The sequence below is a fragment of the Echiichthys vipera genome (assembly GCF_963691815.1).
Source record: "Echiichthys vipera genome assembly, chromosome: 23".
NCBI classification, from domain to species: Eukaryota; Metazoa; Chordata; class Actinopteri; order Perciformes; family Trachinidae; genus Echiichthys; species Echiichthys vipera.
The window spans coordinates 4,173,530-4,196,030 of NC_139848.1; the positions used below are offsets into that span (position 1 = coordinate 4,173,530).

General features: G+C 45.1%; 1 protein-coding gene across 2 annotated transcripts in view; it reads right to left on the reverse strand.

The window, feature by feature from the left end:
• Positions 1 to 19: 19 nt before the first annotated feature.
• col5a2b (collagen, type V, alpha 2b) overlaps positions 20 to 22,501 on the reverse strand; it is a 22,763-nt gene continuing 281 nt past the window's right edge. Inside the window, exons 2-55 of one of the 2 annotated variants that reach the window (XM_083938043.1) lie at positions 14,397 to 14,615; positions 14,099 to 14,317; positions 13,417 to 13,433; positions 13,301 to 13,327; positions 13,152 to 13,184; positions 12,471 to 12,524; positions 12,237 to 12,329; positions 12,068 to 12,145; positions 11,939 to 11,983; positions 11,797 to 11,850; positions 11,650 to 11,703; positions 11,508 to 11,561; positions 11,296 to 11,349; positions 11,133 to 11,186; positions 10,984 to 11,028; positions 10,845 to 10,898; positions 10,721 to 10,765; positions 10,511 to 10,564; positions 9,804 to 9,902; positions 9,615 to 9,659; positions 9,419 to 9,517; positions 9,281 to 9,334; positions 9,094 to 9,201; positions 8,960 to 9,013; positions 8,745 to 8,843; positions 8,215 to 8,268; positions 7,513 to 7,611; positions 7,371 to 7,424; positions 7,214 to 7,267; positions 7,077 to 7,130; positions 6,936 to 6,989; positions 6,798 to 6,842; positions 6,609 to 6,707; positions 6,395 to 6,502; positions 6,196 to 6,249; positions 6,049 to 6,102; positions 5,117 to 5,170; positions 4,953 to 5,006; positions 4,762 to 4,869; positions 4,622 to 4,675; positions 4,309 to 4,362; positions 3,974 to 4,135; positions 3,792 to 3,899; positions 3,601 to 3,708; positions 3,044 to 3,097; positions 2,806 to 2,913; positions 2,620 to 2,673; positions 2,408 to 2,515; positions 2,269 to 2,322; positions 2,058 to 2,165; positions 1,550 to 1,907; positions 1,254 to 1,444; positions 919 to 1,161; positions 20 to 834 (exon numbers count right to left, since the gene is read on the reverse strand). In XM_083938043.1, the coding sequence (XP_083794169.1) occupies positions 688 to 834; positions 919 to 1,161; positions 1,254 to 1,444; positions 1,550 to 1,907; positions 2,058 to 2,165; positions 2,269 to 2,322; positions 2,408 to 2,515; positions 2,620 to 2,673; positions 2,806 to 2,913; positions 3,044 to 3,097; positions 3,601 to 3,708; positions 3,792 to 3,899; positions 3,974 to 4,135; positions 4,309 to 4,362; positions 4,622 to 4,675; positions 4,762 to 4,869; positions 4,953 to 5,006; positions 5,117 to 5,170; positions 6,049 to 6,102; positions 6,196 to 6,249; positions 6,395 to 6,502; positions 6,609 to 6,707; positions 6,798 to 6,842; positions 6,936 to 6,989; positions 7,077 to 7,130; positions 7,214 to 7,267; positions 7,371 to 7,424; positions 7,513 to 7,611; positions 8,215 to 8,268; positions 8,745 to 8,843; positions 8,960 to 9,013; positions 9,094 to 9,201; positions 9,281 to 9,334; positions 9,419 to 9,517; positions 9,615 to 9,659; positions 9,804 to 9,902; positions 10,511 to 10,564; positions 10,721 to 10,765; positions 10,845 to 10,898; positions 10,984 to 11,028; positions 11,133 to 11,186; positions 11,296 to 11,349; positions 11,508 to 11,561; positions 11,650 to 11,703; positions 11,797 to 11,850; positions 11,939 to 11,983; positions 12,068 to 12,145; positions 12,237 to 12,329; positions 12,471 to 12,524; positions 13,152 to 13,184; positions 13,301 to 13,327; positions 13,417 to 13,433; positions 14,099 to 14,317; positions 14,397 to 14,615 (4,667 nt within the window). In that variant the 3' untranslated portion in view covers positions 20 to 687. Of the gene's footprint in view, positions 835 to 918; positions 1,162 to 1,253; positions 1,445 to 1,549; positions 1,908 to 2,057; positions 2,166 to 2,268; positions 2,323 to 2,407; positions 2,516 to 2,619; positions 2,674 to 2,805; positions 2,914 to 3,043; positions 3,098 to 3,600; positions 3,709 to 3,791; positions 3,900 to 3,973; positions 4,136 to 4,308; positions 4,363 to 4,621; positions 4,676 to 4,761; positions 4,870 to 4,952; positions 5,007 to 5,116; positions 5,171 to 6,048; positions 6,103 to 6,195; positions 6,250 to 6,394; positions 6,503 to 6,608; positions 6,708 to 6,797; positions 6,843 to 6,935; positions 6,990 to 7,076; positions 7,131 to 7,213; positions 7,268 to 7,370; positions 7,425 to 7,512; positions 7,612 to 8,214; positions 8,269 to 8,744; positions 8,844 to 8,959; positions 9,014 to 9,093; positions 9,202 to 9,280; positions 9,335 to 9,418; positions 9,518 to 9,614; positions 9,660 to 9,803; positions 9,903 to 10,510; positions 10,565 to 10,720; positions 10,766 to 10,844; positions 10,899 to 10,983; positions 11,029 to 11,132; positions 11,187 to 11,295; positions 11,350 to 11,507; positions 11,562 to 11,649; positions 11,704 to 11,796; positions 11,851 to 11,938; positions 11,984 to 12,067; positions 12,146 to 12,236; positions 12,330 to 12,470; positions 12,525 to 13,151; positions 13,185 to 13,300; positions 13,334 to 13,416; positions 13,434 to 14,098; positions 14,318 to 14,396; positions 14,616 to 22,501 lie in introns of both variants that reach the window. The other variant, XM_083938042.1, reaches the window with a different exon arrangement.

Genomic DNA, 22,501 nt, shown 5'->3' on the forward strand with positions numbered 1-22,501 from the left:
CGTGAGGAGAGCACAGTCGTTCCAAAGACAGACATTTATTCCACATCCATAGTCAACAACAAACAAATAATTTGTAATTTACAGTCATATGTTGCATTTACAGTTGAAGATTTAAAGGAGATACAAAGGGTTCCTGTTGAAAGAGTAAATGAGTTCCTGCGCAGAACTTAATAACTTAGGTTCAAGCATGATTTTCATTTTTTATTCCATTAAAATTAACTACACAGTCATTGCTATATTGCCCTATCCAGGCCTCTGGACGTGCATTTACTGGGGGAAAGAAGCCAAATGAAAAGGTTTGAATGCTTTTGCAATCTACGACGTCTCTTCCAGCTTTTATATCATTGGCTGTTTTTCCAGTTTATGCAAGTTTACAATCCATCTAAACTCTTTTTTATTACCAAGGTCTCATGTTCTCAATACAGGCTGTGTTTGCATTTCCCTGTGGTGCTCCAGATTGTACATTTATTGACAAGGTGAATAAATAATATCAGCGTCCTACCAGTCAAACAGCTCTCGCATGCAGGCAGACACACTGTTCTTCAACAGCTTCTGGGAAATGCAGCCATGTGTAGAAGAATCTAATCTCCATCGACTCGTACGCTCACACAAAGAGGAGTCCATATACTATAATTTCTGGTGATGATGTTACTCCTCGAAAAAAGGGCCATTTCTGTCCATCTTGTTTTAGGAGAAGCACACAGGGCCGATGTCCAGGCCGAACTCCTGATCAGGCTTTCCGACGTCCATGGGGGCCACGTCCACAACAGGCAGCCTGGCAGGAGTTTGACTCCTGTACTCAATCACAGTCTTGGCCCACTCTCCGTTCGATTTCTGAGGGGAAAGAAATCCAGAGAAGTCAGCAGAAGTGTCTTCAAGTCACTTTTCATTGAATTTAGGTATACTGTAAGGACTTACTGAGCAGCCGTCCTCAATGACGGTGTACCGGAGGCGGTTGTTGCCCTGGGCTCTCAGCTCCTGCCCGTTGAAGCCTCTGAGGACCAGAGCTTTCTTCAGGTTGGTGCTCTTCCCGTCTTTATAGGCCACGCTGTTCCGGCAGTGGTAGGTGATGGTCTGGTGCGACTCCTTGGACAAAAGCTGCAGCAGCTTCAACTGAACTGCCACCGCGTTCGGCCGCTCTTCTTTATTTCCATACCGCAACTGAAATTAGATGTCAAAATATACTTGATTACAAAAGTAAAACAGACCCGAGAAGATTTTAAAGCTTCTACAAACTGTTTGTGATCTCTTACTCTGGTTTCACTGTTCATGTCTGCTGCAAACCAAACTGGTTTGTTGGCACTGGGACTGGATTTCGTCCACCAGGCTTTGCGGGGAATGTTGGCGGGATTAGCGGAGATGCAGGTTTCACCACTTTCCATATTACAGAAGACCTTGATGGCATCTTTTGTGCTTCCTTGATTTGGATCGATCCAGTACTCACCTGTATTAAATGTGTTAAACATCCATAGGTTTATTTATTTATATGTGGTACTGGTCTAAAATGATGATAAAAGCAGTAGAGAAAAAGGAAAAACAGGACCCTCACCGCTCTTTTTCTGAGGGTAGCACTGCTTGATGTCCTGGCAGGTTTTTGCAGGGTTCATCTTGCTGCCATCAGGACTGCGGATGTTTTGCAGATTTCCGCTAAGGGTCTTCAGCGTGGCATGGACCCCAGTGTCTGCGCGCAGGATGGCCGACTTCTTATTGGGAAGGGCTTCATCTTTGTTGTCCTCCGGAAGTGGAGGAGGCTGAGCAGCCACATCGTCCTCGACGAATTCCACAGCTTCCATCACACCGCCTTTGTCGAGGTAATCGTAAGGGGCAGCGAAGAGGTCTTCCACAGCCGCGGAGGGTGGCCCAGGGGGGCCTGGAGGGCCGGACGGTCCGGCATCACCAGGGGGACCCTGACAAAGAAAGTATATTTTTCATTTATGGCGTGCTTGCAATAGGGCCAACACTTTGGTCAAGATGACATCTCAGAAACAACAATGAACGAGGAAATTTGGATTTACAGTCATTGTACTTCCCTCAGATTAATACCAATAAGCCTGTACCTGTGCACCAATGTCCCCACCAGAACCTCTGCTTCCTGGAGCGCCCATTGGTCCAGGATGACCGATGTTTCCTTCCTTTCCAGGGGGACCTGACACTCCTGGAGGACCCTGTATGGTAAAAGAGTGATTTACAGTCATTTACACTAAAATAAGGTGGAGCTGCACTCAGACTGACTGGAAATTGAACTGCATGGTGATATTGTACACGTACCCTTGGCCCAACTGGTCCAACAATACCCGTCGCTCCTGACTCTCCTGTGGCGCCCTAAATAGAAATCGTCAACGTCAATGTTTCCTTGAACTAACTAGAGTCAAAACTAACTAGAAACACAAAGTATCATTTTGCTCACAGTTGTTCCCGGCAAACCATGCAGCCCAGTGAAACCTCTGTGTCCCTTTTGACCCCTCTCTCCTTGATCTCCAGCTGCTCCTTTCTCTCCCTGTGGTCCTTGAGGGCCCTGAAGTTAGACACAGCATGACAATCGAATACGTCATTGGACAACAATGTTTTACATTGATATTCAGTTGTTGTTGTTGTTGTTTTTGTTGCATTCATGCTTACCACTTTTCCCCGTACTCCAGTTGCTCCTAGGGGTCCAGAGGAGCCCCTGGCACCCTAAACAAAGCAAAACAAGCAAAGAGACATGACAGAGACGGCTTTACAGCTGTGATAGCATTAACACAGCTAGTGATGTCTGATTGACAGATGTAGCATATTACATTTAAATTAGCTGTCTGTGTAACTCACGTTTTCGCCTCTTTGTCCTGGACCGCCCGTCATTCCCACAGGACCCTCAGTTCCTGGAGACCCTGTAGTTCCAGCCAGACCCTCTGGACCAGCATTACCCTTGTCTCCCTGCAAACACACGCACGCACGCACACACAGTTAGTTAGTACACACAGCTGTATGCGTGATTAGCAAACCCAGTCCACTACCACGATGAATTTATTAAAGTGAATTCATTTTATAAAATTATTAATCTTACCCTGGCTCCTACAAGACCGTCCGTCCCAGGAGGTCCCTCTGCTCCAGCGATACCCTAAAACACAGATGGCATTTAAAGTACAGTCGGAGTTTAGTTGGAGGAATCAGTTCATCTCTAATCAGAAGCGTCTTCTCATAAAGCAAACTTCTTGTGTGGGGTCCCACAAGGGTCAATCCTTGGTCCTATTCTTTTTCTCATTCATATGAATGACTAAGTTTCTTTCTCCCAAACTAAATTTGTCATTACCAAACTAAATTCCAATATTTTTAAGACTAAAAATAAGAATTATTGCAGAGATAAATGTTGATGTAAGCAAATGTTCACATAGAGTAAGTGTTGCTAACAAATTTAAGACCTTAAAAATGCATTTTTGGGGTGCTTTACATCTACTAATATCACCAAAAGATGGAATCTCAAATAGTCAAAAAGTCTGTTTTTTTTGTAGCTTTGAACAGAAAACCAATAGTTATTTCTGATTGTAAGTGACACTAGGTAAAACCCATTAGTTTAACAGATAAAATAAAAGGTGTATAATGACTAAGCTGGACTCGACTAACCTCAGGGCCGGCGTCTCCTCTTGGCCCGTTGGCTCCTGGTAAACCAACTCCACCAGCAGGCCCTTTGCCACCCTGAACTCCAGCAGCTCCGGCTTTTCCAGGTGGACCCTGAGGAATAAAGAAAATAAGATTTAAATAACCAATGACGTAGCATCGCTTTAAGTGGCTAAAACAAAGAAGAGGATACATACAGCAGGACCTGGCAGTCCCAGCATGCCCGCCTCTCCTCTCAGTCCAGGTTGACCCACGATGCCTCGCTGTCCTGCGATGCCAGAAGGTCCTGGAGGCCCATCAGGCCCCTGCCAGAGAAACACAGTTAGAACATCTTTCTTTTTGTTCGGCACACATTTTAACTTAAATAAAGTGATCTTACCGCAGGACCGTCCTCTCCAGAGTCACCCTTCTCTCCGGGGCTGCCCGGTGTACCTGAAGGTCCCCTCTCTCCTTGACGTCCTGCAGCTCCGTTCTCCCCAATGATCCCAGGAGTTCCAGGCTTTCCTGGAGCACCTATGGGCCCGTCCGCTCCCACAGCGCCCTGAGACACACAGACACAGAAACACACACACACACACACACACACACACACACACACACACACACACACACAAACACACACACACGTTCTTCTGTTACTAAATGAATCCACTGCAGGTTTGAGTCCAATCAATAGCATCCGGAGTGGTGAACTTTTATAACCAATTAACTTACAACAGCCCCAGCTGGTCCAACTCCTCCAGGCAACCCAGGGAACCCGGCAGAGCCCTGTGAGAAGAAAACACTTCTAATAAGATGCTGTGAATGTGTGTGTGAATGGTTGTCTATCTGTGTTTGTCTCTATGTGTCCTGTGATAGACTGGCGTCCTGTCCAGGGTGGACCCCGCCTCACACCAGATGCTAGCTGGGATCGGCTCCAGCCCTCATGACCCCGATAGGGACAAGAGGTTGAAGATGAATGAATGAATGAAGATGCACTTTAATCACAATGACATAAAGACCTCTGACACCAAAAAAAAATAATTACCGTTGCACCCTGTGTCCCTCTGCCACCTTTCAGTCCAGTCACACCAACAGGTCCCTAAAACACACACGCGTAGCAGCGTAAGTGAAGTGATTAATTGTGATAAATACACATTTTTTTACACTGTAGTTCAATGTGTTTACCTGTCCTCCTGATTTCCCAGCCATCCCCTGTGGTCCAGGTGACCCTCCCTCTCCCTTCAGGCCTGCCTCACCGGTTTCACCTTTGACCCCAGGTTGGCCATCAAGACCCTGGGACACAAACAAGGAAATGAATCCTTCACGTGGTTTTTCATTGGTATATTTTGGACATGACTTTTGGACTCGACACTTACAGCAGTTCCAGGGAAGCCAACGGCACCAATTGGACCAGCATCACCAGTAGAACCCTGTTAATACCACACAGGACACACACATCATCAAGAAGAACTGGACTTACAGACACTTAAAGGAAAATTATTATTTCATATCAGTTGTGAGATAAAGATGTCCCACTGACTGGGATTCCTCTTGTGCCTCGGCGTCCTGTTGGTCCCGGTGGGCCAGTTTCACCCTGCAATCAAAGAACAGTCAAGTCAGAGAAATTCAGTAAAATATGAACAATACGTTCTTTAAACAGGGTCAGAATTGTCTCACATGCATGTTTCACTTTCACTGATAACTTAGGACTTCTACTAAGACTTATTTTGACCTACGTACATGAGTTTACTTACTTACTCTCCTTTAAATTTGAATGCAATAGTGGACTTTTCCCCTCATTACATACATACTCGCTGTGATTTTGGCCCTTTTGTCTTTGACCAACTGGCATTGTGTGTGTGTGTGTGTGTGAGTGTGTGAGTGTGTGAGTGTGAGTGTGTGTGTGTACGTGTGTGTGTGTGTGTGTGTGTGTGTGTGTGTGTGTGTGTGTAGTGCCCTTTGAGATTCTTTGTGTTATCGCTGAAATTGCGATAAGGTTTCAGTGGGGTTTACAGAGACCAACCTGACACCTGTAGTATCTTGATGTTAGAGACACTAGGTTTGAGAGGATGCTGCTTATTCTGTATTTCCTGATTATTGTTGACATTGAGTCGTTATCTTTGCAAGTGGCTCGTAGTTACCTCTCATTTTGGAGAGACCTCTTTAAGTTATATTTATTTCTTTGAGTTGAGCAGCATCCAACGTGCCCTTTTCCCTGTTCTCTTTTTTTAATCCTGCCAATAAATAACTTTTACCAAAACATTCTGGTTTATGTTGCTTCCCTTTTCCCATGAGCCGGGTCGTAACAATCAGATACTCATCTTGTCCTTTCCCAGTCATGTGTCCACTCCTCAATTTCAGTCAAATATTGTCCAAATTGTGCCTTTTTTAGTGATTTTGCTGTTGTATTTCCCCAAAAACATGATCTTTTCTGTTTAAATTAAATGCTAAATTATGTGTTTTTGTGCTCACCTTCTCGCCGTTGGGTCCTGCAGAACCAACAGGTCCAACAGAACCAGGAAGACCCTTTTAGATGAAATGAGAAATTACATTACAGTACCACGACACAAAAAGGACACTCAGTTATAAAATTGCAGTGAATGGGTTTCGCCGACTCACCCGAGCACCGTCAGCTCCGGCTTTCCCCTCGAGTCCGCCATCTCCAACAGAACCCTATGAAAAGAAATCAGCCTCATCACTTCGACTGAACTTTCTTTTTAACACATTAAACTCTTCCTCCAAAGAAATTACTCAGATTCCTTCAAACATAGCAGGACGTGGTTATTGTGACATCAGTGTCATCAGATCTTTAACTTACTGCATCTCCTTTTGGGCCTGAAGGTCCGGATATGCCTCTCTCCCCTGGCATCCCCTGAAGTCCTGGACCTCCTGCCTCTCCGACAGCACCCTTTGGACCGCTGTTGCCCTAAAAACGTACAAAAAATACGATTGTAATCAGGATTTACATGCAACAAATTAAAATACAATGCAGAGTTTTGGTTCTCCAAGTGTCTGTTTCATGGTCACAATACCTTTGGTCCATCTGGTCCTGGTCCACCTGGACTTCCTTTAGGTCCCTGCAGCCCATTGGACCCGATTTCACCTCTCTCTCCAGGAGGGCCTCTTTCTCCCTGCGAGGACAACCACAGCATAAAGTCATGCAACAGTTTCTCATTGCACAAAAACCACAACGTGTTGACTTGGAGCTTTTATGGACGTACCCTTAGACCTGTACCTCCAACAGCACCAACCTCTCCAGCAAGACCCTGGGAAATACACACGACTCTTAATGTCATAAGAAAAACATATATACTGATTAAAATATATAATTTGAGGGCTAAATCAAGACTTGCTCATACCTCACTACCTGGCTTTCCTGACTCTCCAGGTGGTCCTGGCGTTCCAGGCAAACCCTAAAAAACACCAACCAGTTGTGAGAATAACACCATCGATGCGCTGAAATAAATGTATGATTGTATGATTGTGGAGATGCAGTGTACCTGGAAACCATGCAGCCCCTGTGGTCCCTGCTCTCCTCTCTTCCCTGCAGTACCCTGGAGAAAAGCAAATATAAAATCATCTGAACATGTTATAAAAAACGCTGATGATCAGATCGTCCGAGCGGTTAGATGCTTACAGCTGGGCCAGCTGGACCGGCCGCGCCTTCCTCTCCGTCTTTTCCATTCACGCCCTAGAAGACAGGTACGGCCTTCATCAGTATATTTGTGCAGCACTGATGTGTGTACTGTTTAACATGAAGTATAAATGATTTATCAATCATTCAAATCACTTGCCCTTTGACCTGGAGGTCCAGCGCTGCCAGCCTCTCCAATCTTCCCAGCATCACCCTAAAAAAACACAGAATTCATCATCTGCTGCTGCTGCTGCACAATATATCTGATTATTGAAGTGTTGCATATTAATATATGTACTGACAGCAAAGCCTTTGGGTCCTGGCAGGCCCATGGATCCAGTTGAGCCTCGGTTTCCTGTAGAACCAGCTGGGCCTGGTTTGCCATCGTCTCCCGCTGAGCCCTGAAACGATCAAAAGAAGAAACGTTATTGCCTGCCGTGTACCAGGCACGCCGTGTACCAGGCACGCCGTGTACCAGGCACGCCGTGTACCAGGCACGCCGTGTACCAGGCACACCGTGTACCAGCCACACCGTGTACCAGGCACGCCGTGTACCAGCCACACCGTGTACCAGCCACACCGTGTACCAGGCACGCCGTATACCAGGCACGCCGTGTACCAGGCACGCCGTGTACCAGCCACACTGTGTACCAGGCACACCGTGTACCAGGCACACCGTGTACCAGCCACACTGTGTACCAGGCACACCGTGTACCAGGCACACCGTGTACCAGCCACACTGTGTACCAGGCACACCGTGTACCAGGCACGCCGTGTACCAGGCACGCCGTGTACCAGGCACACCGTGTACCAGGCACACCGTGTACCAGGCACACCGTGTACCAGCCACACCGTGTACCAGGCACACCGTGTACCAGGCACGCCGTATACCAGGCACGCCGTGTACCAGGCACGCCGTGTACCAGGCCGTACCGGGAAAGAATTCACTCTCATTGTTTTGGTATGCAGTGAAGCTTTGATGAAAATGAAAAGGTTTTGCGTACCATTGGTCCTTGCTTCCCCTCGGATCCTTGGGCGCCAATAAGTCCAGTCAGACCCTGTGAAAATCACACAGAACAACTCTGTGAAGCACTGAAGTATTCCTGATATTTACCATTTCATTTCACGTAGATTTGATTTGGTTTGAGGCTTTTCTGGTGAGTCATGTTTCAGTTAGAAATGAACAAAATACTCTGTGTTCCTACTCACCACCAAAAATGGAACCAGTCAAGTCATTATAGGTGTTAGAAACGTATTTTAATTTCAAGACAAATAGAAACTGAATCCCAGTTCCCCACTTGTCTGCTTTGCACACCACCCTACAGGGTAGTGAGTCACGTTTCTTTGGGGGATCATGGTACTGTAGATGCAGACTCCAAACGGTGTGGTGGAAGAAGAAGAAGAGTAACCGAATGCTTTTCCAAAACTGACGCAGTGTAACATGCATGCATTTATCTTTGTGCAAAGATTTTAAAACCCAGAAAGACTGGGACACTGGAAGTTTTAAATAAAAAAACAGCAAACATTGCTTTACCCGAGCTCCTGTTAAACCTGGCTCTCCATTACGTCCAGGATCTCCATCTAAACCTTTGGCGCCGGTCAGCCCTGCTACTCCTCTTTCACCCTGGGCTCCCTGGTTGGTTCAAAAACACAGAAATATATGTCCGGAGCATTGGTGTAGAGTATTTCTAATAACCAACAGTGGTTACATTTTGGCATTAAATGCATTTAAATGTGACGTGCACTCACCTTTTGTCCCGGTAAACCATCTGCACCGGGGAAACCTCGATTTCCTGGAACTCCCTACAACCAAAGTCATGAATCAGCATTTCCAGCGCCAAGATCATGAAACGTATTGAATGCTTAAAGGTTTGTTTACTCACTGATTCTCCTGAAGGTCCAGGAGACCCGATGGATCCAGCATCACCTCGGGGTCCACGCTTCCCCTCATCTCCCATCGGGCCCAATGGACCCGGAAGACCGTGGTCACCCTAACAATCAATAATCAGTCAGTTCCTCTCCTCCAGTCACTCTCATGGGCTTTGTTTTAGGATGTTAAAGAGGTCTTACTCTCTCTCCTTTGAATCCAGCTTCTCCTTTGAACCCAGGCACTCCGAGTTCACCCTGGGAAGAGGATCAGAGAAGCTGGAGGTCAAATTATCTGATCCGCAAAGTTTCAAACATCATACAAGGCATACAAAAAGTTACCAATTGGCCCTTTGGTCCTGGTGCTCCTGTAGTTCCTTGAGGGCCAGGGGGACCGTACGGGCCCACCAACCCTGATGGACCCTGGATACCTGCTAGACCCTGCAGAGAAGGAGCGAGTACGGATTTAATAAAAAAAACAGTCACATATGTGCTGATAGCTGGTTCATATCCCTCGAACTTATGCAGCTACACTTACTGATTGGCCGCGGCTACCTGGGGCTCCATCGGGTCCTTCGGCACCCTGTTCAAAACAAAATATGACCTCATGATTTAAAATTTAAAGCCTAAAACAGGACGTGCTCACTTTCACAGTCTGCAAAAGAAAAGCAAAGGCAGAGCGATGAAATGGTAACACACACACACACACACACACACACACACACACCTGTTGTCCCGTTGGACCGGCTGGTCCGACGTGACCGGCGTCCCCTCTGGGACCCTGCTGTCCTGCACTTCCTCTGACCCCCGTGGGTCCTGCTTCACCCTGAACCAGAGGACACATTCAGATCTAATTAAGGTCTATTATTGGAATTTAAGAATATGCTCCTTTATCAACACCGTTGTGTGTTCCAGCTTTCGTCCACTAGCCTATCGTGGGAGTGATGGTCCACTAGCCTATCGTTGGAGTGATGGTCCACTAGCCTATCGTGGGAGTGATGGTCCACTAGCCTATCGTTGGAGTGATGGTCCACTAGCCTATCGTTGGAGTGATGGTCCACTAGCCTATCGTTGGAGTGATGGTCCACTAGCCTATCGTTGGAGTGATGGTCCACTAGCCTATCGTTGGAGTGATGGTCCACTAGCCTATCGTTGGAGTGATGGTCCACTAGCCTATCGTTGGAGTGATGGTCCACTAGCCTATCGTTGGAGTGATGGTCCACTAGCCTATCGTTGGAGTGATGGTCCACTAGCCTATCGTTGGAGTGATGGTCCACTAGCCTATTGTGGGAGTGATGGTCAGTGTGTGTGTGAACACACACACTGACTTGGTCTGAACAGTCGAACAGTCACAGTATTTGCCAGTTTCTCATATTAATTACTAGAGAGTTGAAGATTTCTCTGTTAGCTTCCCAGATCTGTGGACAATCTCACCTTCATTCCTGGGTTACCGGGAAATCCTGGCACTCCGTTGATTCCCATTGGACCCTGTAGTCACATGTTTTTGTTAAATATTAAAAACAAAATCCCTTCAGGTTGATTTGTACACCAGCGAAAACACAAAACTACACAAGCATGAAAGTCATTTCCCCAAATATCAGACTAAAGCTTTAAAGCACAAAGAAAACAGCAGACTGTTCTCACCAGAGGGCCGGGTTTGCCAACATGTCCGGCTGCACCGCGTTTCCCCTACAAGACAAAGAAAATGTCTCAATCCTGCAACAACTCTTTTGTCTTTTTTCAAAAGAGGATATTTTGCTCTTCTTACCACAGGACCGGTGGGTCCGGCTCGGCCTCGTTCTCCCTGCATGCCAGCTGGTCCCTGAAACCAAAACACTGGCTCAGCATCTACGACTGACACCAGACTGTAATACAATAGAGTGAGTATGTGTGTGTGTGTTGCCTACCACTGGGCCTGGAGCACCCATTGAACCCGGAGTACCAGATTTACCCTGTGAGAAACACAGAAACAACGCAGGTTTGAAATGTGCAGCAGAGATTATCAACTTTAATATGTTAATGATGAAGAATCGGAGGACAGAGGACGTATTCACACCTTGGTTCCAACCGCTCCAGACTCGCCTTTGGGCCCAAGAAGACCAGCATGTCCCTGTTGGGGAGGTTTGAAATCACAATAACTTCATGCTTCTTACACAAAAGTGTGAAAAAAGTGTGCTTTTGACTTTCAATAAGAGAGCGTGCATCGCTAGGTAACTGACCTTGTGACCTTTCAGCCCTGGATGACCTGGAAGTCCAGGGAATCCTCTTGCACCCTGCATTGAAACACCACACACTCTATCGATCATGATCATGTGCAGGTGCATGCATAATTAATTACACATACGTTCTGTCAGGGCTAGATTGTGCTGCTCGGTTATGATCCATATCATTCATGACATTGTGTCGTGAACACTAAGACACGACTCGTTACCGTAGATCCTGGAAATCCTGGCTCTCCTGGAGCTCCTGCAGGTCCAGCTTCTCCCTGAGCAGGAATATGAAATATTAAAGATAAAGATAAAGATCATAACTGATAATGCATTTTCATGAGGATGCATGTCTGTTTGACTAACATCAGATCCAGATTTTCCAATAGGTCCATCTGGTCCTCGATGGCCCGACTCCCCCTGTCCACAAACACAACACACCGTCACTCAGAACAGTTCAACTTAAAGTTTGGATTCCCACAGACGCGTGTTGTGAAGCAGGCATGTTCCTACCATCGTCCCTGGTTCTCCAGCCTCTCCTGGAATTCCTTGAACTCCACTTGGACCCTGAACAGAGGAGACAGAGAGTCACTTAGGATGAAGGGGATGAACAGTGATGTGGCATCAAGTCTTTGCTAGGAAGCTAAAAACCTACCTGTGGTCCATTTGACCCCGGTGGTCCTCTTGATCCTGGTTCACCCTGAAATAACAGCATTTCACACACATTATAAACACTGTAGCATAATTCCTAACTTTGCGTGTGAGCTTCCTGCGCAGCACTCACCCTTGTTCCTGAAACCATCCCAGCCAGGCCTGAGGCCTTCTCACCAAAACCTGCAGCCAGCTGTGACACCAGGTTGCCCTTAATTTGGGGAAAAAAGGAGAAAATATTGAGCAAAGACAACTGCTGCAGAGGAGTGAAGCACGCAGATCTTCTTAATCGACTAACTTACCCCAGGGTGGGTGGGGTGGCCTGGGGGTCCTGGCTCCCCTGGATTTCCTGGCACACCGGGCTCTCCGTCAAACCCTGCGGGCCCTGCATATCCCTGAAAAGTGTGTGTGGAAATACGATAAATGAGAGATGTTCTCCTTCAATCAGATTTAAGAAAGCTCGCAGAAGGAGCCGTGCAAAGGGGCGTGAGCTTTATGGTTTACAGCATCAGAAGCATCTACACTCATATTCTTACCCGCCTGCCTTTAAAGCCTCTTGGTCCGGTGGGTCCCTGAGCTCCTGGAGGACCCTGAACCGTAAACACAAGGATTAGAAATACATGTTTTACACATGAGAGCTGCTGTATGCTGTCACAGAAGCAACTGGCTTCAGACTTTTCTCATCTCATCTCATCTCATCTTCAGCCTCTTATCCGGGGTCGGGTCTCGGGGGCAGCAGCTTTAGCAGGGGACCCCAAACTTCCCTTTCCCGGGCCACATTAACCAGCTCTAACTGGGGGATCCTGAGGCGTTCCCAGGCCAGTGTGGAGATCTAATCTCTCCACCTGGTCCTGGGTCTTCCCCCGAGGCCTCCTCCCAGCTGGACGTGCCTGGTTGTTTCTTTTAAGTATAACATTCATACATAACATTTATATAACATCCAAAATAATATAATAATACCATTCTTTGTCACAATCTTGTAAACACATTTTCTCTGGCCTTATTAGAAAGCAGGTGGGCAAACAAACCTGCAGGTATTGCACAGGGTTATTAATTATGAGAGTCTGCTGCCCTCTAGTGTCAGAACATGATGCTCATGCTAAAATCTATTTCTTTAACCCTGTATGTTCTATCCAAATACACACATTGACATATGAAGTACATTTTTGACATTGAAGTAAATAAAAATAGAGAGAACAAATGCAGGAAAGACCCACCGAGGGTCCTGTCGGTCCAGGGAGACCCACCACCTGAGAGCACAAACATGAAACAGTGTTAACACCTTACAGACAAAACACACTGAAAATGAAGCTTAAATATGAAAGAAAAGGCTTTTTTTTAAATGAGATCGCATGCACACACTTACATATGGGATATCACCTGGTTCACCTTTCTGTCCCTAAGAAGGAAACTTGTTTTAATTTTAGGAATATTAATTTTATATTGGATTTAAATATCAAACCATGTCAGAGAGAAACTTACCTTAAACTCCATAATTTCTAGAGGAAAACACACAAAAAAGACACGAGTTAATGTCATTTATACTTAACCTGCACACAGTTATGCAACACTTGTACTTGACTACACTGTTAACGACAGGCTAATTTTATTAAACTGAACTTTTACATCCACTGGACTATAATGTGCACAACTGTACAGTTAAAAAACAAAAAGACACATTAAGTATTTATGTGAAACGTTGTTTTTAAGGATGTTGGGTCCATGTAAAGTTCATATTTTGGTCAATATCACCTCTGAGAGTAAATATCAAAGCGTTTTTGGAAAATAGCAAACCAACACTCATGTCAATTGATGCTTCGCTGGGCTTTTAATGTATTTTTACAGGTTATTTTTTTATATTCTGTTGTAAATTTGCTAATTCATGTCTTATATTTTTGCACTTGTAACAGACTGTTCTGTGTTTGTGTGTGGAAAGGAGGTGTGTCCCTCTGAGTTGCCGTAGTTTATGTTGAGAGACACACAACACCTTCGGTAAAACCCGCTAAACTTCCGCCGTACGGCAACTCAGAGGGACACACCTCCTTTCCACACACAAACACAGAACAGTCTGTCACACACTGTTTATTGTTAAGCATCAAATCTCCAAATCTAATTCCTCGTAGACTCAAAGCCACTTGTCATTGATGTGTTTGATCCGTCTCACCTATCCTCGTGCCGGCACTTGCAAAGCTGTCACACACGGGGCAGCACTGCCCCTCAGGGGTGACCACCTTCTCGCAGTTTGGCAGCAGCTCACACTGCACCTCGTCGCAGATGGAGACGCCGTTGTCACAGACACACACGCTGCACGGCTCCGGTTTCCAGATGTCGTTGTGCTGGTGGACATCCCCATCCACCGTGCAGTTGTCCCCTTTCTTCTCATCTGCAGCAGAGGCCAGAGGTTAAAACAGAAGCACACTTATTGCTCCATGACGGATTATAGGTCATAAAGTCATATTCACCTGCTGAGGGCTGTACACTGGGGCTTGATGCTGAAGCTGCAGACAAACACACGGGGCAACACTCGCCCTCTGGGGTCACGGTCTCTTTGCAGTCCCCGAGGTCCTCACAGACCACGTTTTCACACACGGCGGCCCCCATGTCGCACATACAGATCCGACATGGCTCCGGGTTCCACATGTCGTTGTGGGCGTAGACTTTTCCATTTTCTGTGCAGGTATCTTTATGAAACAGGAACGTAGAGAAACTCAATTAGCATCTGAGGAGGATTCGAATTTCACACTCAAACATTCAGTGTGAATGTTGACTTGAAATCCAACAGTTGGTGTTCAACATTTTATGCTTTTCTTTGCTTCTTTGCCAAGAGTTTGGAGCAGATGAACCCTGCTCATGTCTCTATGCTAAATATGAGGTGATTTAACACGTTGGTGGCTAGCTATTTCCACCTGTTTCCAGTCTTTATGCTAAGCTAAGCTAACGAGCCGCTGAATGGAGCTTCATATTGAGCATACAGATATTCAGGTGTATCAATCTTCTGATGCAACTAGTGGCAAAAAAGCAAATTTCTCAAAATGTCAAGAGTCTTAAACACTAACTGCAAACTCTAACATGCTTAATGTTCATGCCAGCATTTGTTTAAAAAGGTAAAAGTCGTCCTGTTGTTTGAAGCCCCTTTGTGTAGAGTTGTTGTGATTTTAGCATCGTCCACATTATTCTGATCGGGAAGATTTCTTTTGCAGAAAACTGGAGAAACTCTGGTGCATTCACATATTAAAATCCAACACAAAGGGGCTTTAAACTGTGCATCTTTAAAGCAACATTTATTTAAATACTTTAAGCCTTAATTGGAGCTGAAACAAAGTGCAGAGACCAATAAATGTGGCGATTACCATCATGAAAAGTGCATATAAAGTGCAATGAACATGACAAAGGAGGTGGATCTTTCCCAGAGGAATACACCTTATTTGGTAAATAAGCTACTTGTTCAACTTTCTTTTGCGTCGCAGAAAATTTCTGCACAAAAGAAGGATGAGAAGTGATTTTATTTTGCAAAGAGTCAATGTATTCCTTTTGCAAACTGACCATGCAGTCAAAGGGGAACTCCAAACACAAAACAGTAGCATTAAAAATATCATTTTCGAGGTTGTGTGCACAGGGTGGAGCCTGAAGGAGAGGGCTTCAGGCTGGGAGAGATAAAAAAGCACCAGCAGGCCTGACACAGATCAGGTCTATAGGAGAAAACACCCAGGATGCATCCCCAGTTACCAGTTCCAGCGTCTGTGCACACGGGGCAGCACTCGCCCTCTGGGGTCACTGTGGCCTCGCAGTCACCTACATCCTCACACACCACGTCCTCACAAACCACCGTCGCCGTGTCACATATACACACTCGACACGGCTCTGGGCTCCATATCTGATTGTTGGAGAAGAATTTGCCGTCCGCTGAACAAGAATCTTAATGAAAAAGAACAGCAGCTGACATCAGTACCCCGGGGTTCGCTCTGTCGCATGATGGTTGGTGTAACAGGTCATTATGCATGCTGTTTATAGCTTTTCAGGCCGGCCTGTCTGAGCTGCTGGTCTCTGCTTCAAAAGACAGAAATATCTCAAGTGTGCAGTCAGCGTTCTGTGCTGCTTTTATGCTTCTTCTTCTTCTTCTGGGGGAAAAAACTAAACTAAGATGAAGCTTTACCCATCATTTAACCCAGTTTTAGTGAATAATGAAGGCTTACATGCAACCCGACAACAATACTGCAAACAAAAAACACATGTAATGTTGTATGGGAACATATGTTTTGGGTGAGACAGCTGCTTTATACTGTTGGAACATTGTGGATATTATTTCTATGAGTGTCTGTAACGAACAAATTGTGTTAAACCAGATTCTAATGTAGCCCATAACGATGCATTTCACTGGCTTAAAATTATGGTAATTATATAGTTAGGATTAATAAGTGAGTCAATGCACTATTCAGTACAAGAGGTCAGTGAACGCAGCTTTAAATATGTACAAAATATAGTAAATAATGGTGTCACACACATGGAAACACTACTGCAAAGGAATGCAAGAGAGTAAAGTGTTGGAAAGGGACGTGAAAGAGTGGAGCTGGTGATGTATCATCATTATATCACAGTAAACATGACGTCCTCTTACACAGAGATCATTTTATTTTATGACCTCTTAAAAATCAACGTAACTATTTATAAATGTGGATGTTTATGCAACACATACGTAGACCCACATCTAAATCTGCTCTGACAGAAATCAAAATGGTTCTTAAATATTTACTGCCAGCTTTATTGCCCGTGTTTGGGGACGTGGTGCTGCAGTCAAGCCTCAGTTGTTGATGATGTGAATCATAATGGGCGTATAAACCATGAAATCTACAGCAACTTATGTGCAGTTTGACTCTATGTCCCCACGTTATGTCCAGAGCCACATGTCCCACAATACAGCTACTTCAAATCCAAACCTGGAGACATCTGAGTCCCCTCTTCTCTTGTCTCACAATAACAGTTTGTCTATTTTAGCTCTAAAAATGATCCAAACCCGTGCTCCAGTGGAGCTCATCAGGACTCCTCCACAAGTTCAAACCAAGAGAAAACAATCCTGATCCGTGTGGACCCGTAATCGCTCCAAAAGCAGTAAACACAACGAGGGAAAGTGGTTTTCCTCAGCCTGAACTGTGAAGCCTGTGGGGATACTTAGACCACAGAAGACCAGCACCACCTCAGCTTCAACAGGACCACATATACTAGGAGTAGGCAGTTTATTATGACAGCCATTGTTTCCATCTACAGCTGTATTTCCTGTTTAAAGCAGAAATGATCTTTTGAGTTCAGGTAGATCTCGCTCTTATTTAAGATTAAGTCCCAACACATAGTGTGTCAAACATGTCAAAACTATCAGCATGTGCTTTGCATTCAGCCTGGTTTTGCAGTGTGAAGGCCGGCCCGCTCTGACCCACAATCCTCCGCACAGACGAAGATGCGTCTCAGTGACTGAGACGCCAAGAGGGCCATACAGCTGAGCGGGCATGTGCTACCTGTACAGTCAAGTCAAATATTCCTTTTTTCTGATTTACTTTTGTCCACTTTTATCCCCTTCACCTGCAGTTTTCCCCCTGGCATGTTTGAATACAGTGTCCTAAGTGTCATAATGCAATTGTGTGCACTTTGATCATTAAAAAAAATAGTTTGCAGGTTCGGGCTGCTGCAGTTACTAAAGGTAAAAATAAAAGAGTGAGATATAGGATAGGGAAAGGGAAGTTTGGGGTCCCCTGCTAAAGCTGCTGCCCCCGCGACCCAACCCCGGATAAGAGGCTGAAGATGAGATGAGATTTAGGATGCAGCATCTATGACAGCGGTGTCCGGTCCTGCATGCTTTAGGTTTCTCCCTAAAGAGCAGATGCTAAAGCTTGTCACTGAAGCTTGTCACGGGTTTGATAATCGTTCAAATCAGGTGTGTTAGAGCAGGGAGAAACCTTAAACATGGTCGGCAGTGGCCCTGAGGAGCAGGACTGGGCCCCCTGTCCTCCCCTGTGTGTGTTTAAGGGTTCGATGAGCCGGTATATGTCCCCCTCATGTCTGATTCTGGCAGGTTTGCTCTGTCTTATATGTTTTATTGATCCAATTTAAATGTCTGATAATTGTATTAATGAACTTTTGTTGCTTTGTAAGTTCATTTTCTTTTTATTGGATCTTTTTTGGGGGAGATTAAGCACAACTTTATAACTTTAAACTGTGTTTGCTTTGAATGCTTGGTCAAAGATGCTGCTTCAGGCTTTCAGTGCATCCAAACGTGGGCGATTTCCTCCCGTGTCATTATATGTTTTTGTATTTTCTAGTGCAAAGCTACACACCGTGGTGCAATTATCCATCATGGACAAAAAGCAGAAAGGGATTACATTTGTTTTAATTAACATGCAATAAATACTTATATTAAAATGTATATAAGAATAAATATACAGGAATACATTTGAAATAAATGAATAATATTCATTTTTTTGTGTTATTTGACCACAAATACATGATCTTATCTTATCCACTTAGCAACAACATGCTAATGTAACTGTACTTCCCTCCTTTAACCAGCAGGCTGCACTCAACTCAAAGCAACGCACTAAACATGTGAAGTGATTCAAACATGTTGCAGGCAGAGAAAAAGACACCTAAAGGCCAATAAAGTGTATAAGTGCATAACATAAAAGCCTCATAATTATCACCCAGCAGCCTCATGGGGAAATTCCACAGATTAAAGCCATCAGAGGAGGTTTATGGGGAGCACTTCTCCGCCTGGGAATAACACTTTTATACATTGTTTGTGGCTCTGGAGGGTGAAAATAACCCCTCGTATTATGTCGGGCTTGGGGACGACATATAGACGCTAAGTTGCATTATGGGAGTTGTGGTTTTCATCTGCTTTAGGAGCTTGAGTAGAGCCCTGATGTGCGTGCTTTCATTCAACATCTCATCTCATCTCATCTTCAGCCTCTTATCCGGGGTCGGGTCGCGGGGGCAGCAGTTTTAGCACATTAACCAGCTCTAACTGGGGGATCCTGAGGCGTTCCCAGGCCAGTGTGGAGATCTAATCTCTCCACCTGGTCCTGGGTCTTCCCCGAGGCCTCCTCCCAGACCTCCTCTTCATTCAACATACTCTTTTTAAACAGCAGGGTGCGTCTATGTGGACGCACTGAGCTGCACATTATCACATCACTTCCTGAGAGGCTCCTTGCTTTGTTAGATATGCGTAACCATAGTAACCAGTGCCAATGCTATCTCCTCTACTAGCTGCAAAATAAATCACGATAAACCTCTTTTACGTTTTGGTTTTTCTTCACATCTGTAGCAAACAGAGCTGCTTGATCGCTGTCCACCATTGTCTGTCATGAACCTTGTTGTCACTGCCGCATTGCATTGTGGGATATGTATGCTGGCATAGTGTCCAGTGTTTTGCATGAAGCCAGGGTATATCTGCCTCTGCTGCATCATTTTCAACCAACCAGTCAGAAATGACCTAGACATGTGTTTTGCATATTTGAAACCTTTTAATTGAGACGTGTGGTTCTCAACCTGAGACCCACATGACTTGCATCCCCTCTCAGAGCTGCCCTTGAGCAAGGCACTTAGAGACACTCAGTGACTAGACTGTGGTTGAAGCTGACGGCTCCTGGCTGTAAGTGCGTCTATAAACGTGTCTGTGTGTGAGTATGTAATCATCTTTGTCTCCAACTGTAAAGGTAAAACAAGATGAGACTTATAGTTTTCATGTCTGCACATCACTGAATCCGTCGACATGTCATTCATCAGGACGGAAAAGGTCACATTTGATTTTACAAATGCAATTATATCAAGAAAAAATGGAGAATGTGAACGTTCTTCTAGAAAAATAAGATGCAGACACTCCTCAGCTTCTGCTTAAAGGACTTTTCTATCTGAGTTAAACTTGAACTGGACTTTTTTTTTTATACTAAAAGGTGATTTTTTTAAAACACTGACTCTCTTGTTAGCATATTTTTTCAAGCACAAGGAGATAAAACGTGCAGACAAGGGGTTTATAATCCTTATTGGCACATCTTCTTCAATGCAGGGCAGAATCCCTGAAACCTCTTTTGTGCACCAGTCTTTAAAAAAAGAACGAAAAGCATCAAGAAAAAGAAAAACCTAAAAAAAGAGGAGCATGGCCACCTGCTACGAGCTCTGCAGCCTATTTCAATCTGAGCAGCTTAGTGGCCTCCTAAGTACTAATTATGTGGCGGAGCCTCTCCCCGCGAGAGAGGCTGCTTCTCAAAGGCTGCAGTTATTTCAGGGGAAACCACAGCGGCTGTATTATACGTTGGGCTCGGGTAGAACTTGTGGCTTTCCTTTATTTGGGAGAGCACAGAGGTGCCACACCCGGAGGATCCTCCAGGCTGCAGCGTGAAGGAGACAGCGACTCAAACAATCAATGAGGGGGCGGTTCATACAGCAGGTTGTTTAAGCCACAGACGATCGTTCTACCTTTCTGCTACTGCCTTGTTTTGGGAGTATACTGATCTTCGAGGGTTAAAACCTACAGGCCCTGATCAGAAACTATATATTCTAGCCATTTAAAAGGGATTATGGCTCAGATATAAAGCATGAGAGCAATTCTGATGACTAACTGTGGGCTTATTTTAAGTGGAAACCGTCTGTGACCTTGTGGTTTGCAGACGCCCCGAACCTCCTCTGCTCAGGTTTATTATTAAGTTGGGACTCCTACAGGGGTCCTGTGGTGAATCAGGGGGGTAACAAGAGGATTAATGTCTATTTTTCATCTTTTTGTATCTTAATTGTCTCAAATGTTTTGTATCTATTTAACAAAGGCAGTCATATACCAGTTAAAGTTACCTGGATCTAGTGTCTCAGGTGTAAACTGAAGTAATCTTGTGATGAAAAGCACATTCAATCCAACACCTAGTCTGAAAATTGGCCGTGAAATCAGCGCATGTAGAGAATTACAAATAAACCTAAGCCTACTGATGTTACTTCCTCCCATTTAACGTCCCAAACAAACACACATGCACGTCCGCCGAGCCAAATGGTCAGTGAGCGTCTTCACAAGCACAGTGCCAGTGTGGTAAATCTCAACAGCAGCTGACCCACCTGGCTCTGAAACAAACATGTGAATTCAGCTTAAAGTGACGCGTGAACTACACTCGATTGTTTGGTTGTTAGGACAGTAACTAAAGCATCTGTCACGTTCACTGGGACCCCAAAAAGTGGCCGCAAGATGACGGGAAAGCCAACTTCAAATGGATATCATGCTTCAATCTTTACCCTTGTTCTTGTGAACTGCTGGTTCATTTTTACTTCTATAGGATTCTGCAGAGAAAAGGACACTGGTGACATGTAGACAGCTTCATTTTAAGGGTCAATAAAGTCACAATCATGAAGCTAATATACTGATATTAAAGCGCTTGAATTACCACCATCACATGGTAAATGTGAAGCCCCGTAGCTTAGCATAAAGACTGGACACAGGTGGAAGCAGCTAGCCAAGCCATGAGGGGACCATGGAAACAGCTAGTGCACATCCTGACCTTTAAGTGTGAGTTCAGGTGTAGGTGGACACACTGTATACAGGTATATATGTATAAGTAAAGTCCTTCTTTCTCCTTTTTCAGCTTCAGTGGAGGTGAACTTGGATGAAGTGGAGTGCTGCATATTTCCTCTCCAGCATCCTCTCACTCTGGGTGTGTCTTGTCTGATTTTGGCTCAAAGTCTGACCAAAATTAGTGGCCTGCTTTTGTCCGTCCCCATCTGCAAGGCCACATCATTATAGCCGTGGCACTCCAAACCCCATCATTCAGCCTCAACCTCGCACTGAAATAGCCCAGTGCTGCAGCCTGCATGGGGCATGGGGCAGGCGGGCGGGGGGGGATATTTCTGACCCAGGATCACGTCCACGGGGATGTTTTATTTTAGGGTTTTTTTCTCAACATATCTCCATCTTTAAGATCTTGATTTGATAATCAAGCCTTCATATCAGACATCAACATCACTTGTTTTCCACGAAATAGGAGTTTGCTTTCACTTTCTCCACCTCTAATTAATCCCAGTAAACCTTCACCAGATATTTGGCGTCTTAATTATCACTGTGTGGCTTCTTGAACAGGCAAACGGTGTCTCTGCTCTGGGTTGTGGGTGTGATTTTAACCTTTAGTTTCCAAACCACAAGGCCGGGCCAGTGTGGTCCGGGTACTGGGAGGCCGAGCAGCTCAGCTTCACTTCCAAAGTTAAACACACAAAAATCTGCAAGAGATGAGAAACTTCCCAAACTCCAAAGAAAAAAAAAAGAACAGGAAAGACGGACACAGCTGTCACTTTCATAAAAATACGGAGCTAAATGCTTTCACAGAGCTTCCACAATCATGAATCATTAGAAGACAGCAAATCAGGAGGAGCACTGGTATTCAGTGTAGCATGGAAAGTAACACTAGAAAGAGACTTTACGAGCATAACGTTTACATATATGCATGGGAGCGATGCTCATTTCAGCACAGAAGCAGAAGAATGTCTCGTTTTATGACCTTCAGCGACTGGAACGCATCAAGTATCAACACAGACACCAATCGGAGGACAGGAG